The sequence below is a fragment of the Phycodurus eques genome, chromosome 19 (assembly GCF_024500275.1).
Source record: "Phycodurus eques isolate BA_2022a chromosome 19, UOR_Pequ_1.1, whole genome shotgun sequence".
Lineage (NCBI taxonomy): Eukaryota > Metazoa > Chordata > Actinopteri > Syngnathiformes > Syngnathidae > Phycodurus > Phycodurus eques.
The window spans coordinates 19,047,381-19,065,354 of NC_084543.1; the positions used below are offsets into that span (position 1 = coordinate 19,047,381).

The 17,974-nt window shown below is 46.5% G+C and overlaps 1 protein-coding gene across 8 annotated transcripts in view; it reads left to right on the forward strand.

Moving 5' to 3' along the window:
- tmem94 (transmembrane protein 94) overlaps window positions 1-17,974 on the forward strand; it is a 137,482-nt gene that overhangs the window by 80,888 nt on the left and 38,620 nt on the right. For all 8 annotated transcript variants that reach the window (XR_009770386.1, XR_009770387.1, XM_061705672.1 and 5 more), the window contains 4 exons: window positions 37-349; window positions 472-645; window positions 1,024-1,126; window positions 2,948-3,156. Coding sequence is in view for 6 of the 8 variants with exons in the window: in XM_061705672.1 (XP_061561656.1) it covers window positions 37-349; window positions 472-645; window positions 1,024-1,126; window positions 2,948-3,156 (799 nt within the window). In the remaining 2 variants the exon portion in view is untranslated. The remainder of the gene's footprint in view (window positions 1-36; window positions 350-471; window positions 646-1,023; window positions 1,127-2,947; window positions 3,157-17,974) is intronic.

The window sequence follows — 17,974 nt, forward strand, 5'->3', positions numbered from 1 at the left end:
ATACTGTGTATGTGTCTTCTATCTCATCTTCTCCAGGAATTTCCAATGGCTTACCGAGAATCTGAGGCAGAGGATTATGTGTGCGACTATCAACTGGAAATGTTGAGTCTGTCACAAGACCAGCAAAATCCAGCAAGTATTCAGTTTGATGACCTCTCGTGGCAGTGTCACTTGCCTTCGCTGAAGCCACTGGGCCTCAACATAATGCTAAACCTCTGCAACAACAATGTCACACAGCAGCTCTGCCGCTTCTCTGATCATTTGTCTAACTTGGCACTGCAAGAGAGCCATGGCAGTGTGCAACCTGTTTATGTTCCTTGGGGGCTCGGTGAGCTCTCCAGGCTCATAGGTAAACATTGGTGTTTATTTTTCACCTTTGATTCTGCTTTGAAAATCTATCCATCTTAACAGATGCTATACTAGTCAGATTTTTGTATAATACCTGTATGTACACTGTTTTCTGGGTGTCAGGGTTCACTCCTGGTGCAAGGGAGATGTTTAAACAGGAGAGCCACTTGGCTCTTTACCAACTGCCGACTGGAGATATTACAAAAGATGTACCGACGCGCCGGTTGCATTACTTCACTAAACGACAGCCCCCTATCTCTCATCTGATCTCCCTGTTTGTACGAGACACTTCCTCAGGTAAATTCCAAGGGAACCTTTTTTTTACATTTTTTATTTTTCGTGTGACAGCTATCAGTGAATCAGATGATGAATATATGTAGCCATAGCATCATACATAGTCGGGAAAGAGACATGTTAGTTTTTTGGACATACTTGGCAAATAAAGATGTTTCTGATTTGGATCAGTGAGGTAGCATCCGCTTGGTATGTTATACCTATAGTTCAAATGCACCAGTCACTGTTGAAATCCTTTCTCCTCAACCACTATAAAGGCTGGTCATCAAGTGCCATCATGTTGGTGACTTCATCAGAAATAAGACTTTATGAATCAGGTTCACTTACTGTATATATATTTGAAAAAGTACACATTTTTAATTCTTACCTCTTGGTTTGCAGAAAATGTCCAGATGCTGTCACATGGCTCAGCTGACATTATCTTGGAGGCCTGCACTGACTTTTGGGATGGTGCTGATATTTATCCCCTTTTAGGGTCTGACAGGTATACACGTTTCTTTTTGTCTGTGTATAAGAAACAAAGAAAACACTCAAAGAACTTCAACCACTTGTTGTTCTTTGTGTTGGAGTTATGTGTTTGTCTGTGCATCATGAATGTGGTCAACAGGTGCTAGAAATAACCACCATTGTGTTGAAAGAGGTGATCTTAAAGCCGAACTCAGGAGGTCAAAACTTCCTGTTATATTGTAAATGTCCACATCTTCTTTATCAAATGCAGGTGACTTAAATATACGAAATATTGCTGCTATAGGTGACAGCTGGCTGGTGGCCGTAGCTGCCTAGCTCATGCCGGAAGCGTTGAAGAGCTGCAGAGGCACTTCAAAATAAAAGTCTAACCATTCTCAGGGCATTGAATCGATTGCAAGTGGACTGTTCTGTTTGTCCAATTGGGACCACTGAGCGTGAAATGATCCGGATGAATGAGAATATTCACATGCAAAAGCCGAACAATTTTTGATGTCCAATGGTAGGGTTTTTGCATCATTTGCATGACTTGCCATTATATCAGCATCACCATACTAGTGGTACATTTTCGTTGCTCAACGACTCTCCTTACTCGTGATTTTTATGTCCTAAATGTACAATTTGTCATAATGGCCGTTTGTTGTCATACTAGAGTGGCTCCAACTACCAGAGACAAATTTCTTGTGTGTCTTGTAAACATACTTGGTCAATAAAGCTGATTCTGATTCTGACAGTTTCACCATCATGCAGCAGATTTGACTTTGGATCTTGCATTTCATTTAATAAAATAATAAACTGGCTGCAGGGTCCGCCGGGAAGTCGAATCTCGGATTCAGGAGGAACAGTGTGGTTTTCGTCCTGGCCGTGGAACAGTGGACCAGCTCTACACCCTCAGTAGGGTCCTCGAGGGTGCATGCGAGTTCGCCCAACTAGTCTTCATGTGTTTTGTGGACTTGGAGAAGGTGTTCGACCGTGCCCCTCGGGGAGTCCTGTGGAGGGTGTTTCGGGAGTATGGGGTACCGAACCCACTGACCGGGCTGTTCATTCTTTGTACGACCGGTGTCAGAATTTGGTTCCCATTGCCCGCAGTAAGTCGAATTAGGGTCGGGGATGAGGTCCTGCCCCGAGTAGAGGAGTTCAAGTATCTTGGGGTCTTGTTCCTGAGTGATGGAAGAATGGAATGGGAGTTCGACAGGCGGATCGGTGCAGCGTCTGCAGTGATGTGGACTTTGTATCGGTCCGTTGTGGTGAAGAAGGAGCTAAGCCGAAAGGCGAAGCTCTCCATTTACTGGTCGATCTACGTTCCTACCCTCACCTGTGGTCACGAGCTGTGGGTTGTGACCATAAGAACAAGATCCTGGATACAAGCGGCCGAAATGAGCTTCCTCCACAGGATGTCCGGGCTCTCCGGACTCTCCCTTAGAGATCGGGTGAGAAGTTCGGTCATCCGGGAGGGGCTCATAGTAGAGCCGCAACTCCTCCGCATTGAGAGGAGTCAGATGAGGTGGCTCGGACATCCGATTAGGATGCCTCCTGGACGCCTTTCTGGTCAGGTGTTCCAGGCACGTCACACCAAGAGGAGACCCCAGGGATGACCCAGGACACGCTGGAGAGACTATGCCTCCCGGCTGGCCTGGGAACGCCTCAGGATCCCCCCAGAAGAGCTGGTTGAAGTGGCTGGGGAGAGGGAAGTCTGGGCTTCCATATTAAAGCTACTGCCCCCGCGACCCGACCTCGGATAAGCGGAAGAAAATGGATGGATGAATGGATGGCTGAATAAAATTTCTTAGTGGATTAAATCCTGTTGTAAATCTAATCATCTCCCTTATCTTGTTTATAGAAAAAAGATTCTGGACTTCTACCAACGTGCCTGTCTGTCGGGTTACTGCTCCGCCTTTGCCTATAAACCCATGCAAGGTCCATTGTCCAGTCAGTTAAATGGCAAGTGTTTGGAGTTGGCATCTGGGCCCTGCCTATTCTCAGGACTGGAGCTGTCCTTAACCACCCCTAACAAGCACCCTTCCTGGAGGAACAGTTGGAGCTCAGACGGTATGTCATGGACACCCCAAAACCAGTGGGGCAAGTAGCCTTCGAAGTGATGAGTTAGAGTAACGATAGCGTGTGTGTGTGTGTGTGTGTGTGTAAATATATATACAACCGCAATTCCAATGAAGTTGGGACGTCGTGTTGAACATAAATAAAAACAGAATACAATGATTTGCAAATCATCTTCAACCTATATTTAATTGCACTGAGGCGTCCATGAAAACGGATGGCAGCATAAGTTTTTTTCTGTCACTATGGGGTGCTTTTTGTACATTAATGAGGAAAAAAAATACTTCTGCAATATAACAAAGAGTGAAAAATTTAAGGGGGTCTGAATACTTTCTGTACCTTCTGTTAATGCGAGAGAGCATCAGGCTTGCCGTTGCGGGAAACAGGACGGAAAGAGAGGCTAAAGTTGAAACGCCTGAGAAAAGGGCCCACCGAGCTTGTCGGGGGTTCAAACGTTTGGCGGAACGGAGAGAGGCGAGATTTTTGTGATCGGTCCATATAACAAAAGGAGAAACGGTGCCATCCAGCCAATGCCTCCATTCCTCCAATGCCCAGACGATGATCAGCAGCTCATGATTTCCCACGTCGTAATTCTGTTCGGCTGTGGACAGGCGACTGGGAAAAAAAAGAAACGAGGATTTAATTTCTGGGATTCGGGGTCCCGCTGCGACAGGACAGTGGCAGAGGCATCAGAGGCATCAACCTCTGCAACAAACTGGCGGGAGGGGTCGGGGTGTCTCAGGTGGTGAATAGCTCCTTCAGGCGTTCAATTACTTGGGATGCGGCTGAGGTCCATTGGAATGGGGAGCTGGTGGAGTTGAGATTGGTGAGAGGAACGGCCACTTTGCTGTAGTCACGGATGAATCGACGGTTGAAATTGCCGTGGAATGTACCTGCGTTACCAGAAAACTATTAACCCTTTATTGCTCAGTGACTTTTTTTTTGTCAGTGTCTTCATGTTTCAAAAGTATTCTCTGTCAATTGACTGTCTGTTGTCGTACTAGAGCGGCTCCAACTACTGGAGACAAATTCCTTGTGTTTTTTTGGACATACTTTAAATTAAAGATGATTCTGATTCTGAAGCCTAGGAAACGTTGCAGCTCTTTGCAGGTGGAGGGAATGGGCCAGTTGACGACTGCTGGGATCTTGGCCGGGTCTAGTTGTAACTGTCCTTTGGTAATGATGTATATAGGGGTGAGAGGAGGGAGCATGCTGTGACAACGCGAGAGATTGCGTAATTTCCGAAGACGAAAAACATGCGGTGCCCTTTGCGCAGTCTTAAAAAAAAAAAAAAAAACAGCTACTATAAGATAAAATTTATCTTTTCACAAGTCTTTTTCAATGGCGGATGGTCGCTTCGTTCTTTTCTTTTTTCCTTCGCCAGCTTCGCGAGCAGCGGTAACTTCGAGAGAGCCACTTGCTATCCACGCAGCTACGTCAACACCAGCTCGTCACGACATGGAGGATCCCAGCCACGTGTCGAACTGCCGCTGAAGAGGAAAAAAGCTGATTCTTCCACCTCAACTGAGGATTTGCTTGATTCGACAGAGATACAGACGAGTGTCCTCTTTTCAATCGACAATTTCTTGTCGATTGCACTTGATTTGCTTTGCCAGGAGATCATCAAACTCAGAAATAGCTTGGAATTCATGCAACAACAAGTGAATGAGCTAAGATTAGCTAATACTGCACTTCAATCAAACATGATGTCAATGTCAGCAGAACTACAAACTCTTAGACTGGAATATAAACTCATGAAAGAAACTACGTTGGACATTCAATCAAGGAGCATGCGTGACAATCTCATTTTCTTGGGCATTCCAGAAAATGCTCTACATTTTGTATTGTCAGATCTCGCTTACCCCAGGCTCCCCTACACTTCAGGCACTAAGGGAGTCCTGACCGGTTCTCCTCGGTTTGCACAGCCTCTTAGGAAGCGTCGGCCCTGCTTTACGTTAGGCCGCAGTTCGACAGAGTAACCTTAACAGATGTCATGTGAAACTCTACCCACGCTTCTTTATAGCTGCTTTCTCTCTCTCACGATCTTTTGCATTAGGAATTGACCTCGGAAGGTTTTGACGGTCTTGGTACGACAGGACCTGTTGTTATTTAAATTATAGCCGAAACAACCTTTCAAGATAAAATTTCTCTTTTCACAAGTGTTTTTCAACGGCGAATGGTCACTTCGTTCTTTTCTTTTTTCCTTCGCCAGCTTTGCTAGCAGCGGTAACTTGTAGAGAGCCACTTTCTATCCACGCAGCTACGTCAACGCCAACTCGTCATGGAGGATCCGAGCCAGCGTGTCGAGCTGCCGCTGAAGAGGAAAAAAGCTGAGTCTTCCACCTCAACTGAGAATTTACTTCATTTGACAGAGATACAGACGAGTGTCCTCCTTTCAATCAACAGGAAATTGTCAATTGCACTTGATTTTCTTCGCCAGGAGATCGCCGAACTCAGAAAGAGCTTGGAATTCACGCAACAACAGGTGAATGAGCTAAGATTAGATAATACTGCGCTTCGATCAAACATGATGTCATCGTCAGCAGAACTACAAACTCTTAGACTGGAATATAAACTCATGAAAGAAACTACGTTGGACATTCAATCAAGAAGCATGCGTGACAATCTCATTTTCTCGGGCATTCCAGAAAATGCTCCAGAAGACCCCGAGGTGCAGATGAAAACGTTTATGATGTCCGCCCGTGCTCAAGATACAGTCGACAAGATTACTTTTCACCGTGTCCACCGATTGGGAGGCCCTCATCCAGGAACGCAACCACGTCCCATCATTGCAAAGTTTGAACATTTTAAGCAAAAAGCGTTTGTAAAATCCAAAGGTCGGGTGCTTAAAGGGACTTTGTTTGGAATGAACGACCGGTTCTCCAAGGAGATTGAGAGGCGTAGAGTTTTGTACCCATTGATGAAGAATTTCCGTGACAAAGTCAAACGAGGGTGGTTAGTTGTCGATGGCCAACTGTTTCGTGATGCCTAACGTCGCGCCCTGGCTCTTCTAGATAAGTACTTCGTTTGATCTGTTGTCGTTATGAATTGTCAAAAATGTATTGTATTTTTTTTCATTCTTTCCACTTTTGCTTAGACAAACAAAAAAAATGGAATCAAGCATACCACCAGCATGAATCCTCACTCCGATCTCTCTGCTTTCCTGCTCTGCTTGTTTCCACACACACTAAATGCACAAGTCGCTCAAAACTCTTTTTGCGCACCACCACACACCATATTATCCCCTTGTCACTGTTTTGTTTCCTGTGTTCAGTGTTTACTCTTTACTCTTCTGTGTACCCTGGCTTTGCAGTACTCAATTACAGCATCTCCATCACCTTCTCTAAATAACATTCGTCAACACAATACCAAAAAATCTCGTAAACTGTCAAAAATACAACAACAAAGAATGCATCGAACCAAATCTATTTAAAATTATGATATACACACACACCCATTATATGTCACACTTAACATTCGTGTCTTGGAATGTCAATGGCATTCGATCACAGGCAAAGAGAATTAAGATTATGGATTATACCACTAAACTTAAAACAGACCTCCTCTTATTACACGAAACCCACTTTTTACTAAGTCAGAAGAAAAATGCCCCATTGACTCTAATTTCACTCAGGTTATCTCGGCCTTTTATAACTGTAGACAAAGAGGAGTCTCAATACTAGTCAATAAAAGACTAGATTTTACAATAAATAGTACAGTATCAGATCCAGAAGCCCGATATATAATTATACAGGGTACAATATTTAACAAGCTTTATACAATTGTCAATATATACGCTCCAAATAAAGACGATACAGCCTTTTTTCACATGCTCTTTTCACACTTGTTAAACTTGTCAGCCACTTCTACAATTATTATGGGAGGTGATTTTAACCTAACGCTAAATCCCCTAATAGATCGATCAAATCTCAAAAATAGTCATCAGCCACAATGCTCCAATATACGAGAGCAGTATATGGATGACTTTGGTCTCGTTGACATATGGAGGCTGAAAAACCGTACAAAAAGAGAATACACATTTTTCTCATCAGTTCACCGCTCTTTCTCAATAATAGATTTCTTTCTTTCAAACAATTCGTCAGCTCAAATAATTACTCCCAAAATACATCCAATCATCATCAACGATCACACACCAATTTCTCTCAATCTAAAAGTTGAATCAAATTTGGGACCCCCACCATCATGGCGCTTCAACACCTCCCTATTGAAGGACCCAGATTTTGATTCTTTTGTGAGGAAGGAATGAAGGAATGATGAATTTTTGAAATTTAACAACTGCCCAACCATATCCCCATCTCTGCTGTGGGAAACCGGGAAAGCTGTTTTGAGAGGTCGAATCATATATATTCATATATCATATTCTTCGTATAAGAAAAAAAAAGAACAAAAATTGGAAAATGGAATTCAGGAAAAAATAAAACACCTCACAGAAGAATATGCAATTGATCCGATAGATACACTTAGAAACCAACTTCAAAATGCAAAACATCAGTTAGACATAAAAAAGAACATATTTTCTCCAACAACAGTTAAGATACACTAACTATACAATAGTACAATAATAAATCGGCAAAATACCTTGCGAACCAACTTCAGTGCAATAAAAAAAAGTCATTAATTACAGCCATTCAAGATTTAAACGGCAACTGTACACAGTCAGCGCTAGAAATAAATGAATTTTTTTTTTACAGTTTTTATAGATCTTATACGCATCTTCAAACAACCCAGATCAAAAAGAAATTGAAACTTTTATTAAGGATCTAAACATCCCTCAATTTAATACACAAATTAATGATGTTCCTTTAACCATCACAGAATTACATAACGCATTAAAAGATATGCAACCGGGACGGGCGCCTGGCCCGGACGGAATCCCTTTTGAATCCATTAAACATTTTTGGCCAATACTAGCGCCTCTATTTTTCAGAACAGTCAATGAGATAAAGGATAAAGGTAGAATTAGTAGCCATATGAATACACCTTCAATTATTACTAAAGCCAGGTAAAGACCCCACTCTCCCGGCGAATTATCGGCCCTTATCACTGTCACTTAATGTCGATATCAAGATTATCTCGAAAATCCTCGCAGCAAGACTTGACAAGGTACTTCTGTCAATAATCCACTATGACCAGACAGGCTTCATTAAAGGTGGAAGTTCCACAAATAATGTCAGACGTCTGTTGAATTTAATAAGCATGTCACAGCGTAAAACTCTAAACGCAATTATCATGTCACTTGACACAGAGCAAGCTTTCGATAAAGTTAACTGGGCTTTCCTGTTTACTTCGCAAATTTGGCTTTGGAGATTCAATTATACAACCCCAATTCCAATGAAGTTGGGACGTTGTGTTAAACATAAATAAAAACAATACAATGATTTGCAAATCATGCTCAACCTATATTTAATTGAATACACTACAATGAAAAGATATTTCATGTTCATATTTCATTAGCAAATAATCATGAACTTAGAATTTTATGGCTGCAACACGTTCCAAAAAAGCTGGGACAGGGTCATGTTTACCACTGTGTTACATCACCTTTTCTTTGAACAACATTCAATAAACGTTTGGGAACTGAGGACACTAATTGTTGAAGCTTTGTAGGTGGAATTCTTTCCCATTCTTGCTTGATGTACAGCTTCAGCTGTCCAACAGTCCGGGGTCTCCGTTGTCGTATTTTACGCTTCATAATGCGCCACACATTTTCAATGGGAGACAGGTCTGGACTGCAGGCAGGCCGGTCTAGTACCCGCTGTCATGTACTGCCCTGCAGTACCGTTTTGGAGCCTGGATCGCATCCTCTCTCTCCCCTTCCCTCTCTGTTTCAGCTTCTCCTCTAGCCACACACCTGTCTCCAATCAACCCTCATCACCACCTACATTTAAGCCTGCCTGTTCCCGGAAATCCTCGCTAAAGTATTGTAGCCTCTCCTAGCGGTACCACGGCCCACTGTTCTCATGTAAGCTACTCAACTCCTCGCTCCCTTGTTAACTCTTGTCTCCTCGTTCCCAGTCATTCCTGCCAGCCCCCTGTTCTGTCCACTGCCTGTCAACACATCCAGGACCACTGCCATAACCTTTGCTCAATAAACTGTTCATCATTTTACATCAGCCTCCGCCTGCTCTTGGGTTCAGCTACTTCCCACACCTGACAGAATACTTTGGCCACTATGGACCCAGCAACTCCGGAGGCACTGACCCTCCAAGGCGTCCACATTGGACGACAGGACAAAATACTGCAAGAAGTCACCGAACCGCTCCACTCCCTTTCGCAACAGGTCTCCCTCCTTTCCCAACACATCCATTCAACACCCTGTAAGTACTCCTCCCGAGCACGCAGCCTCCGAGCCACCCCGCTTCCCGTACAAAGAACCTTATGTCCCTCCGCCGGAGCCCTACTCTGGGGACCTGGGTGCATGTAGCCAGTTTATTCTTCATTGCTCACTCGTATTCAATCTCCAACCATACAGTTATCCCACCGAACGCTCCAAAGTAGCATATGTCACTAACCCCCTCCGCAGCAAAGCAGCAAAATGGTCCACTTCATTGTGGCACAACTCCTCCCCGGTCCTCCTTTCATTTGATTCCTTTTCCGCCGAACTCCGTAAGGTTTTCGATCACCCCGTTCAGGACAAAGAAACCACCCGTCTCCTCCTCACACTCACTCAGGGCGCTAAGTCCGTCGTGGAATATTCCATCGACTTCCGTATCCTTGCTGGTGAATGCGGGTGGGATGACGCAGCCCTTAGGGGAATCTTTTCAAACGGTCTCTCCGAACAAATCAAAGATGAGCTTGCGGTCCGGGACGAGCCCTCCTCGCTCGAGGCTCTTATCGCCCTCTCCATCCGTCTGGATAAGACTGCGAGATAGAGCCTGTGAGAAAGGGCTATGCTTGCGTAAAAACTCTCCCACTCTGAGCAACACGCACTTGTCTTCCGCACTTTCGTCACTTCCCGTTGCATCCGATGAATCCATTCAAATTGGACAAACACGTTTAGATCCACAAGAACGTCAGCATCGTGTCATGCAGCGGCTGTGCATCTACTGCGGTCAATCCGGTCACATTATTTCCACGTGCCACCTCCGACCAGAAAGACCAGGCTCACCGCGTCCCGAGAGAGTCGCAGTGAGCGTCGCAGTGAGCCAAACCTTAGTTCCCGCAAGCTCTCCCTCCCGCATGACCGTTCCCGCTTGCATTGTCATTTCTGCTCATAACACCCCCATCGCTGCCGTTATTGATTCCGGTGCCGATGATAATTTTATTCATGAATAAATAATTCACCAGCTCCAAATCCCTCTCCAACCACTTCCATCCTCAAAAAAAGTCACAACCCTGGATGGCCGAGTAATTTCCCTGGTCACCCATCAAACAGTGCCCATCACACTCCTTATTTCAGGCAATCATCGCAAAAACATTTCCCTTTTTGTCATTCCTTCCCCTGAGACCCCTTTAGTTCTTGGTATTCCTTGGCTCAAACTCCACAACCCCGCCATAGACTGGGCTCGTTTATCCATCACCGGATGGAGTCCTCATTGCCATCCCCACTGTCTGCTTTCTGCTGTTCCACCCTCAGAAGACCCACTACCTTCTATCGCCCCAGTGGACCTCTCCCAAAATTCCAGAAGATATCATGACCTCTCCCCAGTATTCAGCAAGGACTTGGCCATCTCGCTACCCCCCCCCCACTGCCCGTACGATTGCGCCATAGACCTCTTGCCGGGAGCTCCACTTCCCACCAGCCGACTCTGCAATCTCTCCCGTCCCGAAAAAAAGGCTATGGAGGATTACATCCGCGACTCCTTGGCTGCTGGCCTCATACGCCCCTCCTCGTCGCCGGTCGGGGCTGGATTTTTTTTTCGTTGAGGAAAAAAGACACCACTCTCCGCCCATGCATCGACTACCAAGGACTCAATAACATTACAATTAAAAATAAGTCACCGCTACCCCTGATCGACCCGTCCTTTGAACCCCTCTGCGAAGCCCAAATCTTTACCAAATTGGACCTCCGTAACGCTTACCACCTCATCCGTATCGGAGAGGGGGACGAGTGGAAGACCGCCTTCAATACCCCTCTTGGACACTTCGAGTAGCTGGACACGCCATTCGGTTTAACCAACTCAGTTTTCCAAACATTAAACAACGGTTCCCTGTTTGTGTACCTCGATGACATTCTCATTTCCTTCCGCTCCCCCGAAGAACACCGCATCCATGTACGCCAAGTCCTCCAGCGCCTCCTTGAGAACCGTCTATACGTCAAACCAGAAAAATGTGAATTCCACCTATCCTCAGTACATCATTGCAAAAGGACAACTACAACCGGACCCCACCAAAATCCAAGCCATCATCGACTGGCCCATCCCCGCGACCCGCAAAGAACTGCAACGTTTCCTTGGATTCGCCAATTTCTACCGCCGATTCATCCGTAATTACAACAAGGTTGCTATTCCCCTCACCAGTCTCACATCCACCAGCTCCCCCTTTCAGTGGACCCCAGCAGCCTCACAAGCATTCAATAAACTCAAATCCCAGTTCACCACTGCTCCCATTCTGCGCCACCCTGACCCTTCCCTCCAGTTCGTGGTGGAGGTTGACGTCTCTGATGCCGGAGCTGGAGCAGTCCTCTCGCAGCGAGATCCCACGACCCATAAACTTCACTTTCACGGAAAGAAATTATGACGTCGGAAACCGTGAGCTGCTGGCCATTATATGGGCCCTGGAAGATTGGAGGCACTGGCTGGAGGGATCGAAACAACCATTTCTCATTTTGACTGACCACAAAATCCTTGCTTACCTCCGTACCGCTAAACATCTCAACCCCCGACAAGCACGCTGGGCACTATTCCTCAGCAGATTTCAATTTCAGTCTCTCCTTCCTTCCCGGTTCCCGTAACACTAAGGCGGATGCCCTCTCCCGTATTCACTCACTTCCTTCGAGCACAGCAGAACCCGAATCCATCCTCTGGCCTCCTGTTTCGTTGCAGCGGCCACGTGGGAGATCGAGCAGGTGGTCAAGGAGGCCCAAAAGACCCAACCTGATCCCAAGACCAGGCCTCCTGACCACCTGTTCGTCCCGGATTCAGCACGTTCGGAAGTCTTGCAGTGGGCCCACAACTCTAAATTAGCTTGTCACCCTGGCATCACCCGTACCACCCAGTTCATTCAAGAGCACTTCTGGTGGCGCAGCCTCATCAAAGACACCCAAGAGTTCGTTCAAGCCTGCTCTGTCTGCGTCCGAGGGAAGTCTTCTCACCGACCTCCAGTTGGCTTGCTGCGCCCCCTGCCAATTCCCAGCCGTCCTTGGTCTCACATTGCTGTGTACTTCGTTACCGGCCTGCCCCCCTCTGAAGCTAACACTTATTCACACAATCATCCATCGTTTTTCCAACTGTGTCCATTATGTGCCCTCCCCAAACTCCCGTCCGCCCTGGAAACTGCTAACCTCCTTGTCTTACATGTCTTAAAACTCCATGGTATCCCCATCAACATAGTCTCCGATCGAGGTCCCCAGTTTTCCTCTCTGGTCTGGAATGAATTCTGCAAGGCGGTGGGCGCAGCAGCCAGCTTATCCTCGGGGTATCACCCGCAGACCAACGCCCAGACGGAGCGGGCCAACCAAACCCTGGAATCGGCACTCCGGTGTGTGGCCGCCCGCAACTCTTCCTCATGGAGTTCCTTCCTCCCATGGATTTAATACGCTCATAATTCCCTCACCAGCTCCGCTACCAGTATGTCCCCATTCATAGCTTGCTACGGATTCCAACCTCCACCGTTCGGCACAAAGGAGCAGGCGATGGCAGTTCCCTCCGTACAAGATCACCTCCAGAGAGCCCAGGCGGTTTGGAAGGACGTCCGGGCAGCGCTGAACCGGTCCGCGGCACGCAACAAGCAGCTCGCGGACCGTCATCGCTCCCCGACGCCGAATACAAGGTGGGTCCATCCGTCTGGCTCTCTTCCCACGACCTTCCCCTTCAAACAGTCCCGTAAACTCGCTCCACGCTTCATTGGTCCTTTTCCCATCACCGAAATCATTAATCCCACTTCCGTCCAGTTAAAACTGCCACAGTCCCTAAAGATTCATCCCACATTCCATGTCTCGTTACTCAAGCCTGTCGCCTGTTTCAGCTTCTCCTCAAGCCACGCACCTGTCTCCAATCAACCCTCATCACCACCTACATTTAAGCCTGCCTGTTCCCGGAAATCCTCGCCAAAGTATTGCAGCCTCTCCTAGCGGTACCACAGCCCACCGTACTCATGTAAGCTACTCAACTCCTCGTTCCCTTGTTAACTCTTGTCTCCTCGTTCCTCCGCCAGCTCTTGGGTTCAGTTACTTCCCACACCTGTCACCCGCAATCTTTTACTACAAAGCCACGCTGTTGTAACACGTGCAGAATGTGGTTGCCATTGTCTTGCTGAAATAAGCAGGGGTGTCCATGAAAAAGACGTTGCTTGGATGGCAGCATAGGTTTCTCCAAAACCTGTATGTACCTTTCAGCATTAATGGTGCCTTCACAGATGTGTAAGTTACCCATGCCATTGGCACTAACTTCTAGCCTTACTGCCTTTCCACCTGGTCTCCTGGACACACAATATATCAACCTTTCTCCTAATCATCATGTCAACCAACTCCAGAGATTTTCCTGTCCTAGTCCCAACATTCAAAGTCCCCACATTCAGTTCTAGGCTCTGTGCTTTCCTCTTCTCTTTCTGCCGAAGACATGAGCTTTGCACCTCTTCTTCTACTTCGACCCACAGGAGCTGAATTTCCACCGGTGCACAGGTTGACGGCGCCGGTGGCAGACGACGTTAAACTGGGTCACCACCGATCCGGTATGGAATTGTGATCCTCTGCATTTATCCGGGCTTGGGACCGGCCTACAGTTTGCACTGGCCTGCTGGCGGGCCAGTCTAGTACCCGCACTCTTTTACTACGAAGCTACGCTGTTGTAACACGTGCAGAATGTGTTTTGGCATTGTCTTGCTGAAATAAGCAGGGGCGTCCATGAAAAAGACGTTGCTTGGATGGCAGCATAGGTTTCTCCAAAACCTGTATGTACCTTTCAGCATTAATGGTGCCTTCACAGATGTGTAAGTTACCCATGCCATTGGCACTAACACAGCTCCATACCATCACAGATGCTGGCTTTTGAACTTTGCGTCCATAACAGTCCGGATGGTTCTTTTCCTCTTTGGCCCGGAGGACACGACGTCCACAATTTCCAAAAACAATTTGAAATGTGTACTCGTCGGATCACAGAACACTTTTCCACTTTGCATCAGTCCATCTTAGATGAGAAGCCGGCGGCGTTTCTGGGTGTTATTGATAAATTGCTTTTGCTTTGCATAGTAGAGTTTCAAGTTGCACTTACGGATGTAGCGCCTAACTGTATTTACTGACATTGGTTTTCTGAAGTGTTCCTCAGCCCATGTGGTGATATCCTTTACACATTGATGTCGGTTTTTGATGCAGTACCGCCTGAGGGATCGAAGGTCACGGGCATTCAATGTTGGTTTTCGGCCTTGCCACTTACATGCAGTGAGTTCTCCAGATACTCTGAACCTTTTGATGATGATATGGATCGTAGATGATGAAATCCCTAAATTCCTTGCAATTGTACGTTGCGGAAGATTGTCCTTAAACTGTTCGACTATTTTCTCACACACTTGTTCACAAAGAGGTGAACCTCGCCCCAGCTTTTCTTGTGAATGACTGAGCAATTCAGGGAAGCTACTTTTATACCCAATCATGGCACCCACCTGTTCCCAATTAGCCTGTTCACCTGTGGGATGTTCCAAACAGGTGTTTGATGAGCATTCCTCAACTTTCTCAGTGTTTTTTACCACCTGTCCCAGCTTTTTAGGAACGTGTTGAATTCTAAGTTAATGATTATTTGCTATAAACAATAAAGTTTATCAGTTTGAACATTAAATATCTTGTCTTTGTCGTGTATTCAATTAAATATACATTGAACATGATTTGCAAATCATTGTATTCTGTTTTTATTTATGTTTAACACAACGTCCCAACGTTACAATATACTTGTTTGTTTATATGTGCCCTGCGATTGGCTGGCAACCAGTTCAGAGTGTACCCCGCCTCCTGCCCGATGACAGCTGGGATAGGCTCCAGCACGCCCGCGACCCTAGTGAGGAGAAGCGGCTCAGAAAATGGATGGATGGTTTCATGGTGATTGCCTGAGATGAGTAGTGTAAACAGTGCCGTTTGTTGTGTGACCGGGGAGATGTGTTGTCCATCCAGGGCAGTGATTTTCTTTTTCCTGAAGGGTTTCGAGTGGTAGCCGGAGTGGACACGCCAAGCCCTCGTGAATGAAACTATCGTCGACGCCGGACTCGACGAGAGCGGGAACCGGAGTATTGCAATCAGAACCAAGGATAAACGAGGAAATGGTCATGCGGGATGGAGAGCTGGGAGAAGTGTTAATCTGGCTCACCACGGCGCTTTCAGTTCGTGAGGAAGGTTGACGGAACATGTGGCGAAGAAATGGCCTGGGTGTCCACAATAGATACGTAAACGTTGGCTGTAATGGCACTGCTGTTCCTGAGGATCTAATCTGGTCTTGCTGAGTTGCATGGGCTCTTCCAATGCAGTGGGGGGTGATGAGGAGGTGGTTGGGAGTTCAGGATGCGGCGGAATAGCTAGCGGCGCTGTGCCCGCGGGGGGTGCTAACCTGAGAGTTCTAACCCCTCTCTCGTTCTCTTTCCCGTAAGCAATTGTCCAGTCTAATAGCTATCGAAATTAATTATTCGAGTGAAGAGGGCTTGTCCCTGGCTGCAAGCTCGTCTACGTCGCCTTGAGCTGCTCTGAAAGCCCCTTAAAAAAATGCCTCTTAACGCCGCATCATCCCACCCACACTCACCCGCTAGAATTCTAAACTCAACGGAAAAGGAAGCCACGGAGGCGTCGAGTGACATACCTGTCCCGAACTGGGTGCTCGAAGACCTTTTTAAGTTCGGCCGAGAAGGAGTCGAAAGAAGCAAGTACTGGGAAGGAATTATGCCAGAGCGGGGTTGCCAATTTAGCAGTTCTTCCATATAAGAGTTTGGTAATGAATGCGGCTTTGGATTTGTCAGTAGGACAGTTCAACGGTTGCAGGTTTAATACGTGGGAGCAATTTAAGAGAAATTGGCCACATGGACCCAAGTCCCCAGAGTAGGGCTCGGGAGAAGGAACGTGAGGCTCTTTGTACGGAAGGCGGGGTTGATCGAAGGCTGCGGGCTCGGAAGGAATACTCACAGGAGAGTTGCCGGAGTGCATCTGGAAGGATATGAGGGGGATACTTGTTGGGAGAGGGTGTTTAAGGAGTCCGTAATCTCGTGGAGAACTTGGTCCTGTCTGCCATTGTGGCCGCCTTGGTGGGTGAGCGCTTCCCTTAACGCTTCCGGGGTTGCTGGGTCAATGCTGGCCAGAGTATTCTGTCACGATTGGTAATCGTATGAAATAGGACTGGACCAAAAAGCAGGCGGAGGGAGTGGATGAGTGGTTCATTAATTAGCAGCTCGGGGGGTAGGATACCCGAGGAGTGATAGTGGTCTGTTGGCACAGGGAAGGTGGAGGAAGCAGGAGCGTGGGCAGGTGGAAGAGTTTGACGCCGTGGCTGGAGCGGGCTGTGAAACGGGAGACACGGAAAGAGCACTGGGGATGGAGGCGGACACAAGAGGATTAGTACAATTGCGGGTAGCCAAGGGATCAATTTGAACGCACGAGAAGGACTCGTGAAAGAAGGCCTGTGTACCACAAACGAGCGTAAATACTCTGGCCCTGGATTCCTGGATCTGGAGGTTTTTCTGCAGGCAGTGATGAGTGCTGATTGGGAACAGGTGCGCAGGCAGTGATGAGTGTTCATCGATAAGCGGTGCGTGGCCAAGGTGGTGCTGATTGCTGGAGAGAGCGCGAGAGAGAGAGAGAGCGGGAGGGAGAGGGGAGGCACAAAGCGCCACCAAAGCTCCAAAAAGGGAACTGCAGGGCACAGACCATGACAGAAATCACCATTTAAAAACAGCATTTTATGTTCACTTGGGTTATATTTGTCCGATATTTAATTTTTGTTGTTGTTCTTAAACATTATAGTGGGGAAACTATGCTAAAAGCTAATAATTTTAGAAGGGGGCCAATACTTTTTTTTACGGCACTGTATAAATTAATGTAGAAGCCTGCAGATGACTATAGATGTGATTTAGTTGTTCTCAAATTTGCGGTGGAACTGTGTAAGGCTTAAGGCTCATGTCCCGGTTGCATTTTCCAGTTGATAAAATCACATCTATAGTCACAATCTATTTAGATATGTCATCTCAATAAAATAGAATAAATATTTTATAAAAAATAATAAAAAGTACCTGGATATAATAAAACTCCCTACCTCCAAGACTGTCTGCAGCCAGGTTGGCATTGCAAATGAGAATCAGTTCTCAATTGCGTCACCTGGATCAAGGGTTAGGTTTTAAGTGTATCAAAAATATTTTAAATTTAGATTAACATAATGAAAGACACACTTGAAAGCTTAAAAAAAAGATCCAGTAGGTGTGAGTATTGAGCAACATCAGCCTCATTTGTTTAAGCTATCTTGAACTAAACAGTGCGATGGAAACACAAACCACATGGCCCACAGGAACCTTTTGCTACCAGTAACTCCTGCTCCCAGGAACTCAAAGTTCCTGGGCTGGTTGGTGGAAAAGCCCCTAATCATGCCATTCGAGGTCTCACTGTTTTGCCCACATGGGGGAAGTTTCGAGCAGAACAAAGGAGTCCCCAACAGGAGTCCTCTCCAGCCCC